Source organism: Rhipicephalus sanguineus, chromosome 1 (genome assembly GCF_013339695.2).
Source record: "Rhipicephalus sanguineus isolate Rsan-2018 chromosome 1, BIME_Rsan_1.4, whole genome shotgun sequence".
In the NCBI taxonomy this organism is placed as follows: domain Eukaryota; kingdom Metazoa; phylum Arthropoda; class Arachnida; order Ixodida; family Ixodidae; genus Rhipicephalus; species Rhipicephalus sanguineus.
This window is the reverse complement of record NC_051176.1, coordinates 291165694-291186605: the sequence shown is the minus strand read 5'-3', so window position 1 is coordinate 291186605 and position 20912 is coordinate 291165694. Positions and strand designations below refer to the sequence as shown.

The window sequence follows — 20912 nt, the reverse complement described above, 5'->3', positions numbered from 1 at the left end:
CGTAGTGGAGGGCTCCGGAAGTTTCGATCACCTGGGGTTCTTTTATGTGCACCTAAATCTAAGCACATGGGCCTCAAACATTTTCTCCTCCATCGAAAATGCAGCCGCCGCGGCCGGGATTCGATCCCGCGACCTTCGGGTCAGCAGTCGAGCACCATAACCACTAGACCACCGTGGCGGGGCTACATATGTACTGTACACATGCAAGAATAATCTCTTTCAAACACAACAAAAAAGCTATGCTAAAATCCTAAAACTATTTTCACAAAGGGGATTCATCGTCTTGGAAGACGCCAGCCTCTGAATACGGTTCTGCATGATGCAGTCTAGCCAGTGCTGGGTTTTTTGCACATGCACTTTAATCAAAATAAAATGCTGTGTGGCAATCCTAAAGGTGTGCTCTCAAGAAGCACAATTCAGTGTCTCAGAATTGGAATACGCCTGTCTCAAAATAAAGTTCCAGCTGGCGCAGTCGACTTAGGGTTGGGTTGTGTGCAGCCCAATAGGCGTCCTGGCTCATGGAGGAAAACGCATGGTCCAAGAAATCTAACAGCAGCTGGTAGCTGAATGACGACCATCGATGTGGCTTGCAGATCTCCAAGTGACTAGTGTCCACAACAAAAAAGTCTCCAAATCCAGGGTCTGAAATAAAAGCCATCTTAAAACTACAGTTCCGTGCCATACAACAGCAGCTCCTACAGTTCAATGGAACACACGCTGTGTGCATAAAAAGGTGATATATATTTTCTCCTCAGAAGGAAATAAGAAAACTAACTGCAGAACACCCTTCCCATATTTAACTTTGCATAATAGTACAAGGCCAGCCATCCCTTGTCATGAGTGAAATTGTATAAGCTAACATGACAATACAACACAGTATATGCTCCCTAATTTGATAGTGTTGGTGACCAATTTTGTAGTGCTTAAAGTAGTTCACCAAAGCAAAGTTAGCAACTTGCCATAAAAGTGCTTTTCGAATCACCTCAGTGAACTACTCCACTTTAAAGGGACCGACAACTGATTTTTCTCGACCCAGTTTTTTACGGCGCGACAGGAAGCTCACTCTTCGTAGCGTTTGTAGCTGCAGTGGTTTATCCGAAAAGCACGTAGTTATTTTATAAGCAGTATTTTTCGATCTGAAAGGCTCCAAACACACATGAAGGCCTGCTCCAGCAACGCTGAGAATTGATAGCGATGCCGCTAGCCCTTGTGAAAGCTGTCGTTGTTTTCCTTTCGCAGGAGTTACTGTAACTATGCTTAACCACCTTTATTTTGAGCTTTCCAACCATTTTTGAAAATAGCAAGCTGTTACAATGAGATGTGTGGCTTTATACACCTTCCTGGTATTTACACAGCGTTGTGTGCGCCTGCACCCAAGGTTGCCTGCACCTGTGTCATGGATGGCTTGTCCCAGCGTTGTTACTCTCTCGATACACGAGCCAAATCGAAAACGTAACTGTGCATATGCACAGCCGCACCGAGTAGCAGCGCGCGTCATTTCTGAGATGAACTGTAGGTAGCAAAACTATGTCGCTCCAAAATCTTAGCGACCTGGAAACTGCGTGCACGGTTGCATGAGCACGCTGAAAAGTTGCTCAAGACGCGCTGACGATCATGGGATCATTACGTCACGCGAAGGCAGCGCCACTTTAATGCGTACTACTAACACAGGCCTATATGTACATTATTATGGAGTAATACCTTTTAATATAAAGAAACGAACAATATTTCAATACTAACAAAAAAATCGTCGACCGCGTACAGCAATCAACGGTCACGTGGCCGTCTTCATCAGATCATTCATGTTTTTGCCGCCAAAGGCGCCACAGGTCATTTTTCGCGACTTTCAATTAAGAAATAAAAATATAAATCCATCTCTCACGAAAAAAACAGGGTTGGTGTGAGTCAGTGCAACGGACAATCTTTACATCAGTGGAGTCAACTCATTTCATATCTGGGCAGCTGTCGGTCCCTTTAATTTTAATGGATACTGTTTGCTTTGCTAGCTAGAGGAAAGTCATTTGTGGCTGAACAGAGGCGCCTGTTACAAATGGGTTGGAAGGGGAGCAGCATCTCTCCCCTTGCCCCATTTGCTGCATCCTACTTTAGCAGCCCTAATTATGGCTGTACTTTGTTCTAGACATGTAGTGCAATGCTGGAATGAACCTTGCACAAACTTCTATATTTTGATCACAACAATGAGAGATTTAGTTTGTGTACACCCTTACAATTTTTTAATGATATCGCACAAGCGTTGACCTCTGCATATGGTAGCGCCTAATATAGGCAAGAAGTAAGAAGGTTTCCCACATGATGCGCAAGCGCAGAGAGCACACTCGTGTGCAAGTCCCATCTGCTACGCTTTTTGCATAAAGATGCATACACAATATCAGCCTTATCTGTGCAATCATGTGTTCAGAGAGCCGGTGTGACACTGATCGTCATATTGCTGATTTAGTTGCTTCTCGCCGATATTGGAAACTACTGTATCCTGGGGTCGACGCTTGCGCGATATTATTAAAAAATTGCAAGGATGTGCCTCACTCTCAATGCATATTTAATCAGGCTTTACCCCCTCCTTGTTGACGCACTCTTGACTATGTTGCCCCCTATGCTGGGCATATGGAAAACCTACACCTGTGTGACTGAGAGTGGTCCTTAAGTAGTGGCTGTATGCCGTGCCTTTCTGCATGACGCTGTTGCTGTATCAATCATTAAAAGATGACTTCAGTGCATATTAGTTTGTTCTTTGTCCAGGTCATTTATACGTGCTATATGCACAGCCTGAACTTCAACATGTGAACTGTGTGGCAGGCAAAATGTTATCACAAAAGTATCACCATGTGAGTAGTGTGGTAACACTGTTAACAAGTAAAGTGTGCAGGGTAATCACTATGAAGCACTATTACTTCAACTACTTATACTTGATGTAGTCACTTCAACCTAAGGCTGACATTCAGCATTGCCACTGTAACATTACGCAACAGCTATCAAATTACAAAGGATCTAGGAGGCACCTCTTACAGAAAGAGAAATGATAATTCAGGACAACTTGTCAGCAGATTAGGTCAGTAGTACATGTACTGCATGGGCATAGCCAGAGGAGGGTTTAGGGATTCAATTCCCGCCACCCATGAAGCTTCCGCAGTTTGTAGGCACATATATACACATGCACAAACACACAAATATATATAGGGGGGGTCGGACCCCTCCTGAAATAAGATCCTGGCTACACCTCTCCAGTGCTGCTGCATAAAAGAGTGTTCTTCCAATTGGTCTGACCACTTCAGAAGCTACATGAAGACCACAGAACAAAAAACTGTGCAATGAATGTGGACAAATGTACATTCGAGCTGCTTTTGAAGCCCTGCTTCCTTTACTTCAAGATGTATAGATGGGATTATAAAATGTGGAGCATACCAGCAGACTCCACAGGCACCAATACTTTGCTCATCCGAAACCCCAGGACAGTTTTTACTTTTTCTCCAAAACTAAGGCATGGGATGCCAAACTTTTTCACCAGTTTTTCAAATTTGTCATGAATTTCCAGTAAATGTGGGGAGTCTGCAAGTAGAAAAAGCTGCAAGTTAGATAAAATGGTTCTTTTTAAGCAAACAATCAACAAAACTGAGAAAAGGGAAGCCCGTTTGGTTGCATACCATTGCATTAAAGCAGCAGTGTTCCAATGCCAATTCACAATTTCAATGAAATGAAACACGCAGAGAAATGTACATGCCAAATAATACAAGCACTTGGAGCAAGTCGCCATATTCTGTAATCACCAACTCATTCTTCACACCTTTGTAGAGGGTCACCAGCTCTTGTGTACAGTCTGGAGATCAGATGGTTGCATCCAGATGGAGGTTTCGCACAGGAAAAGTAGAACTCAGTTTGGCGAGTTGGTCGAGCATTGCAAGCATGTGTCCCATCCAATAGTTACAATAGTTAGGTGTATCTACATGCTTTCAAAGGTCAGCTGTGCGTGGTGAAGCAAGTGATCCCTCCATAAAACTGGAACAGCATCTCTGAGCAACATCACTTCCATTTTTGTCACCATACAACGAAACTCCTGCACCATATGAACCATATGGAGTATGAACCATTCTCAAGACAGATATTAGGTATATATACGGCTGACTTCCAAAAATTTGACCATTACACGTTTGATGAAATTCATAAAAGAAATAACTGTCCGTACACACAGCTGCTTTATTTGATAGCATGGATAATTTCTAGAAAAGCAGAGCGCCAAAAGACTAGGCAGCAAGGAAAAGTGCACACTACCAACCGGTTTATTTCTGCCTTGTCTCTCATCTTAGTCTTTCATTGCAAAACCTTCCCAGAAATTATCCATGCACCAACTAGCCCAGCAACACATTTTATTGGCAGCATTTACCTCGCTGTGATGCACCTTTGAATCTTACACATGCCCCATTTACACAGGGTTAAAAGTCAGAAACAAAGTGTGCCAAAGCAGACATGGACCCAATTTTACAACAAGGAAAACATGCCATGCCATGTGCCATATCTGAAATTTAGGAGAAAGATGACACCAGCTGAGTTCACGTTCACAAAACTGAAATTTATTTAAACCTAATGTCTACAGTTGTCACTGTCAAACTGCTCTTTTATTTCTATGGGCCACAACATACAGTAGTCCTTCGTGCGGTCGACTAAGTCTGACATTCTGCATTTACTGAGTTACCCTGCAACCAATATGAGCATGAGAGTGACACATGCCTAGATTCACTACATCACCAATTCACCATGTGAAGCAACACTTCAATATGCTGAAAACATGCGACTTGGCTCAATTGCCACAAGCTTAGCGGGTAAATTAACGGCTATTTTGAATGAGCTTTTATAATAAAAGCAGTGCACTGTTACCACGAAGCAATAAAAAGGTTATTCTGTCACTATTTTTTATGGCAATGGCTATAACATCGACTCTGGCAGCAGACTTGTTCCAAGGTGTAAATGTGGATTTGGCTTAACATCAGATTTGAAAGTGCAGGCAATTTTTAGACCCATTTTCTTGAAAAAAGGGCGTGCATTAGAATCACATAAATATGTAATCATTCAATGTTCTAACCTGAACTGATTACAGGGAAAAACTAACCACAGCTGTTGGCTCTGAGCTGGGGTATCAATATTGTCTGGCTATATTTATGCCTTCTTCAACTCTGTTACACGGTCCTCACCATGAAGGGGATAAAAAAGAAGGCTGCAAGTGCTGGCATGGTAAAATTTTGGGGTGCATGAATGTAAAAGTTTGTGTTATACTTGATTTGTATTCAATTTCAGAATTCACTATAGCCAAATGACTATATTTCTATTTGAATACAGAGACTAGCAACATTTAGAGGAGTCTCAAGTGAAGGATACTGAAGGAAGTGAGGACTGCTCCGAGTGACTCAGCTGCAGGAGAGCCATAGGTGTACAGAAGCACCAATTCTTGAGAGGACCCGTGTAGCAGATAACTTCAACTAAACAAGTTCCCGTCATTCGATAGGAATAGGTGCTTTTACACAGCCTGTAACATATGTTGCCTTGATACAGGTGAAGAAGCTTATTTTTAGCCACTCTTGCCACATTTGCATCCCTTTAGAACAATGTGTGGTGCAGTGATGCCAAACTTGTCTCCTTCAACGGGTACACCACTCTTCATGCATGCTGCGACACACTGCTCCATTCTTCAGTTACTGTCATCGTCACACTGGATAACCGAAAAAAGTTTTTCATCATTTGCAACCACCTAAACTGAACGCCAAGTTCCGCACGGAGTTGCAGGCATGCATCAAATAATTAGGGATGGGCGAATATTCGGGTGTTTTGAATATTCGAATTCGCTTCGATACGAATTTATATTATTCGAAATTTCGAAGTATTCGAAATGAACGAATATATGTATGTTTGACCGCACATAACCCCCTGTAAAAGTGGTTTCACTGCCGCGTCACGTTGCTGTGCCGTGAAACCACCTTTACAGGAGAAATCTGCACTGCCGCGAAGCCGCACTTTAAAGTTACGTGTACATTTTTTTTAAAAGTTTAAATCGTGTTATATGGGCTTATATGCGCTAAGTATAGTAATTTTTAAATTGTAACATATTGTACCACTTCTAACCTGCACCCTACTGCTATTCAAATCTTGATACTATTCAAGGTTGCTTCCACTTCATTTCAAACCAAAAAAGTGACATTCGCTCATACCTTGTTCCAATTCTTAAAAATATTGTGCAAGGGTCATGACAAAAACGCTCATTTTTCATAATAATATGCGCTATATACTATTCGAACTATTCGATTCGAAATTATTCGACCAAATCACTATTCGCTTCGGATTCGCTTCGAACCTCAAATTTGCTATTCGCCCATCCCTACAAATAATGTAACTAAGCTTCATTTTTCACCAGAGGAACTCTTCATAAAGTTGGTAACAGCACTTCAGTTAGTTAATAGAATTTTTTAAAATATTTTATATTCAATTCAATATCCAAGAGTTACTTTCAGTAAATATCCGTATCCACTTACATTAAGACAATTCACCACTGAAACACCACTAGTAAAAGTTGAAATGAAGCATTTTCACCTTTCTCAAGCTCCTGCACTTCCACAGAAGGCAGAAGAAGCAGCTTAAAGCTGGCCGTGAAGTCACCCAAGTCAGCGCCACGATGTGGCACAGCATAGAACACAACCCCTGAGGTGTTTCTCGCAATCCCTTCATACTTGGGAGACTCACTAGCAATCGCCAGCATTTCTTTTACCAAAAGACCTGCAAGGGGAATGAAGCTAGTATTAGCTTTCTTGAAATGGCAGAAATGTAGCATACACTGTATCGCTGTAGCGGACCACAAGTACACTTCGTGGGCAAACAGGCTATGGCAGTTTCATGAAGAGTAGTACATGTACCTTTGAAATGTACTTAAATCAGCAGTGCAGAATGCTGGTGCCAAAAGCTGTGTCAGAAAGTATACAGAACTTTACAATGACAGAAAGCAAAAAAAACACAAAATAAATCTGGAAAGAAAATATGTACAATAAGACGTAGGGAAGGTACTAATACCGTGTTTTTTGAGGCCTGAGCTCATCAATGATAAAAAAGAATGAACAGAGACTAATCACCTGATGTGACTTTTGTCACCCTCACTAGCTTTAAGTGATGAGAAACAATACACTCAAACATCGATATAACGAACACAGATATAATAACGAATTATCGGTTATAACGTAGGAAATGAATACAGTAGAACCCCGCTGATACGTTTTTGAAGGGACCGTAAGAAATAAACGTAAGAGACGGGAAACGCAAGAGCCGAAAAACAGGAAAAACGTCAAAATATTTAGTGGTACAGAATTTTATTTCAATGCTTACGAGCAGCACGAAAATTGGCGCGCTCAGCCGCGATCTAGTCGACGGATAGAAACGCTGAGCTGGGGACGGCATCACCCACAGAAATGTAATCAACGTACTATGTGATTTTTTTAACACCAATAGCTGTAGGCATGAAAGAACTAAGCACACGCAATCACGACCAGCGCGGCGAGTCCGATCGCGAACAGTGCGCACGACCATACGAGCTCTAACCAGCTCCAACTCCTCCCGTCCTCTCACAAATAACGATGATGATGAGTCTACGCCAACGTGATGGCAGAAGTGAATGCCAATCTCAAAGGCCTTGCTTTCGCGGGCAATTACGTCATAGACGCCATGTTTGTTCAATCCAAATCTCAAAGGCTATGCTTTTGTTAATAATAAATGCCAATCTCGAAGGCCTTGCTTTCGCGAGCAACTACGTCATAGACGCCATCTTTGCAAAGCGAATCTCGAAGGCGATGCTTTTGTTTGCATCAATCGAAAGATCCTGTTGCTTGCGCCTCTAATGCGGCTAATGTTACGGTCAAACCAGGAAAAACTGCGAGAAAATGCGCCATGGCCGCTCTCGTCGGTAGTCACTTGGTCGGCTCCGAGCGCACTTCGCGACGTATCATACGGGAACGGTCCGACAGTTACGACGTAACAGCGGGGTTCCCAATACATTGTATCCTATGGGAGCTATGCCGGGACCGGCGGAAAACGACGTAACAGCCGGGAAAACGCAACAGTGAGGAACGTAACAGCGGGGTTCTACTGTAATAGTCTTGTCATAGATACAGTGTTAAGAATATACGTTTATAACGAATTTTCGGATATAAGAAAGTTATTTTCGTGTCAGATGCAACTTCTTTATAATGAGGTTTGAGTGTAGTTACAGTGAGAGAGAGAGAGAAATTTTTAATGGTATACCCAGAGATGCTAGCCTGGTTTACTTTTAATAAGATGCACTCTTTGCTGATGTGTAGAATACTGTTCCATGAATTTACTTTACAACACAGCACAGTGAGCTAGATTTAGGACATTGTTATACAGGACATGATAATGCAGGTGGCCACTCTTCAGCAGCTTTCCTTGAACATGGTAGATTGGCGTGAGGTTTTTGGTAGGTGGTAACAACCTTTGAATGAGATGTTACACAAGTAGAGTTGCAGTGCAAAATTGAAACTGGAGGAGAGATTCAGATAGAAACAAGTGCAGATTTGCGCTTCTCATGAACTACCAACAAGCCCACTCTTAAGGTGGCCACTCTTCAGCAGCATCTTGCATAAAAGACAATTTGTACTTTTCTACTGGCACCTGTTACATACTTCTATTTGTAGTGGCAAACAGCAAATTCTTTTTCAAAGGGGGGAGGAGAAAAAGGCAGACAGCATTATTTGCCGAAAAAAAAAAAGGAAATGGGCGGCTTATACAATGTTGCACAACTCTCATAGCAAAACTTTAAAACCATTATCAGAGGCAATAATAACCAGGCTAGTGTTAATAACTTTTACCGTGTTTGTTGAACAGCAAGATAAAGCACTGCAGAGATGGAACTAGACTGAAAAAAAGAAAGACAGAGACACCATTTCTAGACAAAACTCACTGATTTTAAAGCTCACAAAATGCGTTTCAAATGTCATGTAAAAGTTGCTGCCTCGAGTCCTCGGAGCACAAAAATCAGCAGCCTTGAAGAGAAACCATTACATTGCTTACCTCCCATTGAATGTGTGATCCAAATAATGGGCCTCTCTCCCACACCAGCTTCGTGAAGCTTGGTCAGCATGTCAGTTGCTCTTGACACTAGCGTCCGCCTATAAGAGTGCACAACAGTTTCTGGTAAGGTTTGCTTCCAGTGGGCTGGAATGGTGCTATCTAGGACTCACTTTTTAGGTTCAAGCGGGCAGTTAGGCGACCACTGACTTAAGTAGGTGTCATAGTCCAGTGCCAATATCCTTGTGTATGGCATGTCCTCAGCCAGCCAGCTCTGCATGCAAGCACAACAGCATTTTTAAGAAAAGAGTGAAGTGCAAGATACCAATTGATGCAACACAGTAAAAGTTAATAATGAGGCATAGCTATGCCCTCAAACACTTCACAAAGTCTTTCCCAGCTAGGCAGAAACAAAATTCAGAAGCGCAGATACTGCACTTCCTAATGTGCTGTTACAATATAGTATTTCTGTAACTTGCTATTGTTATTGACTAGAATCAAAGGCTTCCTTTAGGCTACCTAGCTTTGAATCAATGAACATGAGGTAAAGCTTGCTATCAGCAAAGCGGCTGCACACAGCAATGCATGTTTTTATGAACAGACAACACTCCACAGTGAAAGAGCACAGTGCTTTCACATGATCATGCTCCCGATCGGTTAATATCCACTGTAGCTTCTACATTGCTGCCAACATATTATGAGATAGACCATAGAACACCAATAATGTCAGTCTTTTATGGGTGATCTTTTCTTTAGGGAGTAAAAAGAGCAGAGCCTCCGAACTTGCAGTGCATTATGAGAGATGCCACAGTGAACGGGTTCAAGCTAATCGAGTACGGGGGCGAATTTTAAATATTTTCGGATTGTTGCACTAAATAAGAACACTGGTGTCGAGAACCCTAAAAATAGTATCATGGTACCTGGGAACACATTGAATATATTTTTAATAATGCTACCTTAAAAAAACACTTTCAGTTTCGACTACGAGGAGGTGGTTTCGCAGTGAAGAGTAAACACAGTCTGACATTACAGGAAGACAGCAACTCACAGCATATTAGCAGCAGCTCTGTCATTTTCTGTCAGTTGCATGTGGTGCACGTAAACAACGATGAGTGAATTGTCGTCCAGTGACTCCGAGAGCCAATTTTGTGATTTAGGCTGCATGCAGGATGCAGAGTTCGCAAACCCAGTGAACTGTGTTGACTCATCGTGATAATGTCCACTGCAGTGGGCCTGTCTACCAGATGCTGGGTGTCGAGAACTTTTTGGGCATTTTTTTGTATTTTGCCCACAATGGAATGAGGCTGCCTTGGCTGGGGATTAAACACACACCCTAGTGCTTAGCAGCACAATGCCAAAAAACTGTTTACTTCCCACCTTTACGCCCGGAAAGTTGGAGACCAAAAGTAGGCCGTTGTGAGAAGCAGAATAGCTTCATTTTGACTTTATTGCAGTAGCAATTATATAGACACTCTCAGCGCATTTTTGCTGTTGCCGTTGGTGCCGCCACGAAGTTCCACATAAAGTCCAAATCGATAACATCGTTCAACGCATCATATGTTCTATGTGCGAGTGAAAGTGTGTGAGCACAGCCGATGAATGCTTGTCAAGCAGACAGGAAACGCACCGGCGGTCTTTCATCGCGAGACAGGCCCATGAAGGGGTGATGGGTGGGAGGGGCTGGAGGGGCAGCTGCATGACTCCGGCAGGAACTCTGCACTTTGCTCAGCCGGGCATGGTCGCATACGCTTAACTTTACAGGGATCAGCAGATGGCTGATACCTTTGGACATGCTGGTCTCAATGCTCAGTTCGCGATGAAATGATAGACAGCACGAAGGTCGCTTCACTCGCTGCAGTGGCCGCATTTCCTTATGCCAGCGTTTTGTTGAGTAACTCCAGGTCGGATGCTAAAGGAGTGAGCTGCAAGCCTTACTTTGCATAACATTCCAGTTTGTTGCTATCGCATTTATTGCTTTGCCCTTGAGGCAAAACTGTGGCTTTTTCGCATCTGTTTCAAACCATGTTTTCTTTCAAGCTCAACCAATGGGAATTGGCGAGTGCTGCTGCGATGAAACTTGGATGGGACAGAGAAGTACACACAGCACAGGAAAAGCGCTAACTCGCAACTATCTTTGTTTTGAAAGACTTTCCTACATATATACATTATAAAGCCAGCATACGCAAGCACACTGCCCATCATGACCCCAAAGAAGACACATCGCCAGGATGCAGATTAGAACACTGAATCTAAAAATTCCTTTCCTTTGTTGCACAACACCACAGAAGTATCACTGACACAATCACATCCTCTCTTTCTGATACGGTACAATTTCATAATTCCCCCTAATAGAGAACCCTGTGCACACCTATGTCCACCACAGTTAATCACTTCAGGCTTCTGTCCGCCTGCAAACTTTCTCTCTTATGAAATCTGTGAGTGGCACAGCAGCACTGCAGTGTGTGCAAAAAGTGAGAAAAAAAAAGGAAAATTCTAAATTCATTTTCTCTACCACTCACCAACTTTTACCACCAAGCAATGCAACAAGAACTAGGAAAAAAATATCTAACCTAAACTGATATAGAGCTGCTCTTTGGTGTCTCTTTAAAGGGGCCCTGCAACACTTTTCCACGTAATCATCAAATGACTTCATTAAAGGGGTTTATTGTCTCATGAATCGACTGCTGTAAAAATTTTTAGAATTTGTCATGTACAAGCGGAGTTACAGGGCTTCGTCGCACACTTTAAAGCTGCAGGCCACCTTTGACAAGTGCAATATATACAATACTACTACAAAGAGTAAGTCACTCCCTAGATGTACCAAAGAAACTTAGACTTCCCAGACATATAACACACCACTGGATAAAGAAAGTAACTATTGTACACTACCTTCGGCCAGCATTTGGTGTACCTCTGATGCATTGCAAGTGCTCGAGGGGATGTGTGGTCTACTGTTATCTTACAGGCACTGCTTCGAACTGCTGACACTGTTGGCTCCAGTAGGCCTTCCAAATTAGTCAGCTTGCCTAAATCTTGGCTGTCATGCTGCCTCCATGTCTTGAACACACTACCCAGCAGACCATGCACAAAAATGATATCTGCAGACACAGATGGCTCCCTGCAAAGTCAATGAAAGCAAGCAGTTAAGATGAAGTCAGGAGTTCAGGGCTTTTCAAGAACTTGATGCACCAAAAATGACAAAATAATCGACGGTGGACTGTCTTACACGGCATGGTTTGTGCGAACTTGTAGTACTATTGTGGGTGATGATGGCAAGCACAGGGTGCTGTTTCACCACTACATATGGTTTTCAAACTTCACCTAGAGCTGATTTTTTAATTGATTTAGATTCTGGGGTCAGCAACACTAACTGCATTGATAAATAATTTTTAAGTGTGCACACAAAATGCAGAACAAGAAAGAATGCTCAAGGTGCTGAAGGGAAGTGCAAATACCTGATTCTGTATTGGGGATGTAAAAGATAGATGCCATCTTCATATTTCGTGGGCAACAGTGAATCTGTGTCCATGTTGGCCAGAGCACGACCAGCAGGAAATGATAGCAACACTTCCGAAGAGCGCAACCAGCGTGCCAATATACCAACCCAACCTAGAAAAGGCAAGGTTTGGTTCTAGTACTAGAAGCCAAAGGCAACAGCTCCTCTAAAACCACTGCAATAAGCGATGACTTCTGCATTATCATAATTAAATTAAAAGGCTGCCCTTTCAATCTATGAACCAAATAGGAAGGCAAGTAATGTCATAGCTGTGTCTAGTTGTCAAAGCATCGATTCCAATATGTTTGTTATAAACTGAATTAAGAAGTTAATCTGTAATTTTTTAGCCTCCTTCTCATTTGTTTGTACAGTCACAAAACAAAAGGAGGCAGAAGGCAAAACTGTGATTTTCTGTAAAATTTCCAGTAATAACCCAGACCTGCACCCAGGAGAATGCTTTGAGCAGTTCCACATGCTGTTCAAATATCGTAAAAGGAGTTGGGTATAGAATGCAAACGGAACAAAATAATTATTCTGCGAGTATTCATTGCACAGTTTGTTTTTCTTTGCGGCGCAAGAAACTGGCAAAACAGTTTCAGACCAGAGCAGCCAGAAAGTGGGTAAAAGCTTGAACCACAAAGGGTTAACACTTTCGTGACCGCGGAAAAATCGGTTGTTTTTGGCTAGTCCAGGAATTTTTTTTTCCTGCCACAGAAAATAATTGATGCTAAGTGTAGGGTATCAAATGATAGAGGAAGAACTGGTCCTTCCAACAGCATTGATTCCAAATAACGGATTTATTTCTAATATAATAAAAAAATTATCAAACAAAGAAAAATGCATCAAAAAGAAAAAAAGATTCATAAAAACATCAATGCTACCCTGCAAAGGGTAAATATTAAAAAAAAAAAAATCGAAATATACGTTTTGAACGCAAAGCCCTCGTAGAATAATAGTGGAAATATAAGCTCTGTAAGTACAAATATTATTTACATAAATACAAGAATATAGGCACTAGTGCCTATCATGCCACCGCGCGATGAGGTTTCTCGACGCGGTGAAACAAAGGCTGGCTGCACATGTTTCGGGAAAAAAATTCTTTTTTCTGTTCAACTTTCCTAGCATAGTTTGCAGTTCTGGTATTTTTCAATTTTCCTGTGTATTCGTTGAAATGAACTGTGTAGCCTCTTCCAAATCTGCACAAATCCATAACTGTACCCTCATTTGACCTCTTTCTCCCTCATATACTACCGAATACCATACCGACCTTCAGATTTCACCATTTTCTCATCCACTGAAAGATTCCGACGGGGTTAAAAAATAGTGTAGAAGAATCGTTCATGTGTTGCAATGGAGAAGACACGTGGTGAAGCTTCTCGTGGGATGCGACGGTCGTCTTCTTCAGATCAGAGACACTCAAGAAGCCTTGAACCTTTTCTGTGGCATCACTGATGGTGGACGAAGGACTGGAAATATGTGTCGTCGACACCAACACCAATGCAAGCGCGGGACTTCAACAATTACCATGTACACATGGAGTGCGACGAATTTGCTCATCTTCTCTTCAGTAACCTCTCTCCATGGATCCGTCCCTCTCACTGTATGTTGGCTTTTCGAAAGTATGCATCCACGCATACTTATCTGTGTGGTTGCACATCTCTCTGACGACTTCTGCGGTGAAAAACAACACGAAGACGCCGCCGCGCAGCACACCGGAACGTTGGGTCAAAGTCCACTCCGCGCCATCTTCGCGGAGAGAACTGCTCTCTTTCTGCAGCCGGCGCCAAATGCTCCTGCCTGAATGAAGTTAGCACCTTGCAGATAAGAGCTGTTATTTTTAGTACGCACGGGATATGTTTACATCGACGCGCGGCAGCGATAAAACGACCCGAGGAGAAGAGGAAACTTACCGGCGGATAGCTGCTGATGTTCCGGGGAGGTTTGACGCAATTTCCCCGTCCGTACTGAAGCCTGACGAATCGAAGTCGTCTTCCGTGTCTGTGCTGCTACCATCATCCAGAGATTCCCGCTCAGATTAATCGGAATCCGTCGAAATTCGCCGTTTCTGTGGAGCACCCGCGAGTGACACCGACGCGAAGTCTGAAACAACGAGCGCTCACCTACCCTACTGCGAACGAGTTTTAAAAATCTCCCCGCGGTGGAAAAAAGGAACTCGCAAACAAAACTGATAAAAGACATGTTATTTTACCCTTTCTATTGCGTTAGCTGTCCAGAACCGCTCAGAGAGTGCCAAAACTTGAACTTGAAGTCATCGATAACATACTATCGATGGGAATAGGTGCAGTCACGAAAGTGTTAAAAGGCCCCTTACCAGGCCTAAGCACTGCAAGCAAGCAAGCAAGCAAGCAAGCAAGCAAGCAAGCAAGCAAGCAAGCAAGGCATGTAGATCAGGCAGTGGTGATCGTGTCTGCAAAGTATGAAACAGTTCCATGGTGCGGAAAACGTGAAAACTTTAAATGGGAAAGCATGCACGCTTCTCTACAGAAAGCTGTGCTTTGAGCAAAATAGAAAGAAAAGAAAAAAAAAGTAGGCAAGGCTCCCTTGGCTCTGGCACATAGGAGAATGCTCCATTTCACACTGGAGCCTTCTATGGTTGCAGGCAACAATGTGTCACTGTTAGAAATGACTAGTACATCTATATTTATGGAAGCAATGATGCAAGTAGCAATTTGGCATTACTGCCACATCTCAATGGTCATCGAATGCTAACTCTGTTGACCCTCACCACGATACTACACCCTATTGCAAAAATTAAACGCCAGCCAAGCTTTACTTTTCTGCAATGGGCCGTAGGCTCACAATACCTGCACCTTGTTCTTGCCGCATGTCAATTAACAATCAAACATGGTTTGATGGCATAGCATTTACAGCTAGCCATTACTACAGATTGATTTCAACGATGGTCGCCAACCATCCCAGTTTCATGAGAAGTGCCTCAAAATTTAGGAAAATTTTCCATGCCCGAACTTGTTATATTTGTCCTGCATTTAGGCCTGGTAAGTCTCAAAGCTAAATCGAAGCTCACAAGTGCGAATGTGCCACAAGCTAAGAGACCAACGCATGGCCTGTAACTATTAAAGACTCCCAATGTTTTTTCCTGTCCATGTAGGTAACTTTCCAATAAAATAAGTACTCTGTAAAATGAAAAGGTTGCTACAAAATACAAGATCAAATGGATGGGGAAACAAAATGAAGGGGAACTTCAGTCTGACTTGTGACAAATTCAACTACTTTGAAAAGGACTGCAGATTGCAGTATGAGGCAGGAAATAGCAAACAGCCTCCCACCACCAACCTTTGTCCTGACTTGCTATAAAAAAAGGTTCGTAACCCTAACTTGAAATGTTTCAATGATAACAGCATTTCATGACCAGTGAGATAACTGCCTGCATACACCAGCTTATTTCAGCCTCATGCTATGAAGTACAACAGGAAAAAATATTTATCAGCCTGAAGATGCTCACCAGCGCGAAAGATATGATCATGTAGTGATGAGTCGAGGGCCAGATTGGCAACCATTTGAGCCACCAGGCTGTGCAAAGCCATGTCATGTGCATGTTCCTGAAGTACTCGCTGCAGCAGTGGTAGCACACCAAGCTCTTCAACCAGAAATCGCCGGTGCTCAGGCAGGGCTGTGTGGCTCAGCAGCGCTTGCAAGCAGAGCATTTCTGCCTCACCCGCTGCTGGCCGCCTCCATCGTTGGGTGTCATCCTTTTCCTAAACAAAAAAAATTCTTGATGTGTGCAACACACAAGTTATATTCTCAGAAGTGAGAAATAAGAAAAAGATGCTGAGAACACAGCTGGATGTTACTACGTATAGCATAAAACAAAATGTCTTAAACACTTTAAGATCCTAAGCAAGTGGCAGATTTATAAGTGAAACGTTAAACAAAGGTCTACAGGTGCAAGTAATCACACAAAAAAAGTACAGAAATAGAATAGCCATGAGACGATGAGAATTGCATGTTTAGCTTTAGCTATATATCCTAAATAGAAGCTACAGGCTTCTGCATAAACATATCACACAACTTTGTCTGGCTCTGCAACACTTTTAGAACATAGTCGAGACTCCTGTGAACATGCGAGCCAAATATTGTAGCACTGCATGTGACAGGGAATTTACGATTATGCCTCACAGAAAGCTAGAAATCACTAGCATTTCTATCGGTAAATTAGATTATTGTTGGGCCCAACAAAGTCAACCAAGGGGAGGACACGGCCATTGGATAAGTTGAGCATTCTTGTGCTGCATAGTTACCGTGGCCGCCTTCGGGTGCTGCCACGTTCGTGCCGGTGCTGTGCTCTGCAGTGTCCTAGAATTACACAGTAGCAACACTAGGCCACTCGTGATCACACCAAAAGTGAGCCAGTGCCTTCAAAGAGAAAGTGCCCAAGGTCATCACATGCACTGACGTAGCTTCTTGCCAATTTGTCATCCTTCCCTGTGTAGCTTTCAGTGTGCTTGTTGGGACGAAAGGAGAGAGCAAACACTTAACGTGTGTGGCTAATCCCTGTAACTCCATTTGTACTTGACAAATTCGAATAATTTTTGCAGCAATCAATTCGTGAGGCAATAAACTCTGATTGCGAGGTCATGCGATGATTACTTGGAGAAGTGTTGCAAGGCCCCCTCAAGAAAAACACTAAGGAAGTAAAAGCAACAACTGAGTCTTCACAGTGCTGACACATTATTTTCCAACTTACCGAGTTGCTCTAAATTTTTGCATACAATAAGGATGATATAGTGTGGTAAACACTCGCAATTAAAATGAGGTTTGTTAAACTGCACGAGGGAACAAAAAATTTGTATCTATGCATCAATACATCACCACAGCACAAAGGAATTAGGCAAGTGCCACAATACATAAACATGAAATCATTATGTAACAGCTTTGCTTCTCAAAGAAATGGTTAAGCAGAAATAAAAAGTTGAACAGGACTCTCAACATTGTTGATGTTATAACTGCACAGAGGAAACAGTGCACAAACAAGAAAAAAGTGAAACTGTTCATGTAAGCATGCAAATGCAATTTTACATGCTAGAAGTAATCTTGGCTTCTACCATAAATACACATCAAACAATGGCGCATGTTAAGGGGGTTCTTTATTTCATTTACATCGCCGATAGTAATCTGCTTGAACATCTAGAAACAACATTATAATTAAAATGTATGCTTGCAGCTACGACTTTTCTTTCTTCATAATAAGCCAACGATGAGAATAATAAAGTTCTATGCATTCATGTTTCATAAAACATATTGGCCAAGCTCCAACTGTCAACACACAGCAGCACAAATTCACATGCTCACTAGGAATAACAGTAACTACTCCGCAAGGTTACTGGATAATATTACTTTCAAATCTTGGGTCAGCTTACATGATGGGCATCAAAGTATTGCAGCTTTGTCTGGAGGGCATTTGTGGTGAAGAAGCTGATGCAGGAATCAGTTGCTGCTTCTGGCAGTCTTAAAAGAACGCTTCTCAAGCCATCCTGAAGGCTACCCTGCAAAGTAAAAGCGATTTTATTATTCTTACCTATCAGTATTCTTTCATAAAATTAACTGTCATGTATTCAATCTTCAAGTATTCATCTTCAATACTTCAGGTAGTTAGGGCACGTGTTTCTTCTTGTTATCTTTTCATGTTTAGTGCAGGCCCCCTCATACATATATGTGCACGTGCGTGCGCACACACACACACACACATATATACATAGTGTGTTTCATGTACCTAGATCTGAATACTATTACAAAAAAAAGTGGCTAACCACGACTTAATGAAACCAACGACATATGGCTTGCCATCACATAGTGCTCATTAGGGTATTTTTATATTGCACCTAATTAGTTAATTAACGAAGATCGATTATGCTAATTTTTCAATATTCACTTTAGGGCCAAGTACATCTCGTTACGTTGTAGACAGCGTTCCACAATGACCGATCCAACTTTTTGTTGGAATGTACACCTGTGAGCAAAAGTATATGGACCACGGAAGCGCGAGCCGAAATCGCCGTCTATGTTGTCGCGAACAATCTGTTGTCGAGAGCATTGCTTTGACGGAATTTGTCAGAGAAATGCTCTCGACAACAGACGGCTCGCCGCTATACTCGTGGACAACTTTTCTTGGCAATGAAGGGAAGGCTACAGAGCTGAACTACGCATGTGCTACCGCTGAAGAAAACAGTCCCACAATTGCGTCCGTGTTTTCTGCGTGAGAATAAAAAACAACAACATTGCTTTATTTTCTATGGGACACTCTTTGAAAAGAGGGTCAGCATGCACCAAGGTGATATTTATATTTGCTTAACTTTATGCAGTTTAATTTCGTGTTTTTCCACGTGTGAAAATATTGCACCTTTTACATGCACCTCACAGACAAAATGGCGTCTTCGTCTTCAGGTGAGCTCTCGTCACCCTCCAGCTTTTCCGACGACTCACCGAAGGAGCTTGTGACGAATTTCGCTAACAAATGGCTGTCTAAGCCTGTGACGGCGGCTCAAATAATCAAACGGCCATCACAGGAGATACGGAAGGTTCACAAAGTAAAACTAAACTCGAAACACGCGCCGAACCAGACTACTTGGCGGAGCAGTAAGTGTGCTGTAGCTCCTCCCCTTTAGCCTTTCCTTCATTGCCAAGAAAACTTGTCCGCAAGTATAGAAGGCACAGATGGCAAAGGTATATGGACTACAATGGTCCATATACTTTTGCTCATGGGTGTACGTGCTGCGTGGTGACCTTTTCTGGCGTTTAAAGAAAGCCTGTGAAATATTAAATGAAACCATGTTACTGCACTCAGGCGCTGCCATAATGCAGTGCTCTCAACCGTGCTTCAAGTGAAACAACCAGCGCTCTTCCACATTTTGTTTTCTTTTCAACATGACTCAAACTGTGCACACTTACCGCTAAGGATTGCTTTTTGAAATAAAATACTAGCAGCAAAACGAAAAGTTTGTACTTTCAACTTCACTTTTAAGCAGCTTCTTGTAATATGTGATGTCACATACAATCAAGTACAAAGTACATGCAAACTCTCTGAAAGAACCATTGAGCATCACAGGAGCTCAAATCATCATCAGGCCTTCGTGAAAAAACAGAAAAGCACTCAAAAAACTGCTCTTCTCATGTCTTTTACTATGTCCTTGACTTCCTATGATCGTCTTTTGTCCTTAAATGGTTAATTGGCCAATAAGGCTGCCTCTCTAAATCTTATAAGTAGTAAGACATGACCATGAACTCCAAAGTGTCTGAATTTCCAACCTGCTTAGTTAATCGTTCTGCAAAGCTCCCTTTGGGCTTTTAATAAACCATGCTTAATTAATAGTACAGGATTGTGACAGAAACTGTATGATGTTTAGGCAACTGGGGTGTGGGAATTGGACAAAATACGTAAATGACCACTATAAAAAAGCTACTGGAGGTGGTAACCTCAATGACTCACCTTCATAATATTTTCTGGTATTGGAGGAGGTGATAGAAAACATCGCAGATCTGTGCTAGCTGTTCTTGCAAGACCGACGCTTGTTCGACAATCACATGCCTGAGCAATCTCACAAAGCTCCGAATCTAAAAGAAAAAAAAAAAGTAAGTTTTTGACAGGGTGCAGAGCTGGGCATTATCGAAGATACACGTATCGTGGATACCATCTTGGATATTCTTTCGGTATCTTGTATCTGTATCGCGATACGTCTCGCAAAATGAGTATCTATATTTCTGATACATTCAATAATGTATCATGTATCTGACGATACAAGATACTGCTATAGAAACACCACCATGTGAAACAATAAACTTTGACCTGAATTCCGGTTCCCAAGCTGATATTGTTGCCACTAAGCTACCTGAATAAAACTAATAACAGTGACATTCTTTTATATTTTCGCCATAGTGCTCCAGTGAGCACAGGAGATGAGCTGTAGGCAGGCACGTAGCCAGGATTTTTTTTCGGGGGGGGGGCCCAAGGCCCAATTGTTCGAAAGAAAGTCTTTCCATGGCAAAAACAAAAAAAAAAGTTGCCTGGGAATATAGAAGGCTGGAAAAATTTCGGGGGGGCCCGGGCCCCCCGGGCCCCCCCCCTTGCCTACGTGCCTGGCTGTAGGCGTCCCTACTGGTGGAGCAGAGTCACGTGATGGCGCTCGAGCCATCTTGAAAAAAACACGCGCGAACATCTACGTGCAGCCTACCTTTTCCTTTCTTGATGTTTTCTTTTTTTTTTTTCCGTTGTGTTCGTGCCATGACACTCGTTCGTAGTCACTGTACTGTGCTGCGTGCTCCAATGCGTGAGGCATCTTTCGCACAAACTCTGATGCCGTTATACTGTCGT

The 20912-nt window shown here is 42.4% G+C and overlaps 1 protein-coding gene across 3 annotated transcripts in view; it reads right to left on the bottom strand.

The window, feature by feature from the left end:
- Window positions 1-356: 356 nt before the first annotated feature.
- LOC119379259 (protein SERAC1) overlaps window positions 357-20912 on the bottom strand; it is a 37996-nt gene continuing 17440 nt past the window's right edge. For 2 of the 3 annotated variants that reach the window (XM_037648509.2, XM_037648507.2), the window contains exons 4-13: window positions 20031-20155; window positions 17965-18090; window positions 16050-16302; window positions 12525-12678; window positions 11959-12187; window positions 9243-9343; window positions 9073-9170; window positions 6592-6774; window positions 3421-3564; window positions 357-642 (exon numbers count right to left, since the gene is read on the bottom strand). In XM_037648509.2, the coding sequence (XP_037504437.1) occupies window positions 425-642; window positions 3421-3564; window positions 6592-6774; window positions 9073-9170; window positions 9243-9343; window positions 11959-12187; window positions 12525-12678; window positions 16050-16302; window positions 17965-18090; window positions 20031-20155 (1631 nt within the window). In that variant the 3' untranslated portion in view covers window positions 357-424. Of the gene's footprint in view, window positions 643-3420; window positions 3565-6591; window positions 6775-8895; window positions 8918-9072; window positions 9171-9242; window positions 9344-11958; window positions 12188-12524; window positions 12679-16049; window positions 16303-17964; window positions 18091-20030; window positions 20156-20912 lie in introns of those variants that run through there. The other variant, XM_037648510.2, reaches the window with a different exon arrangement.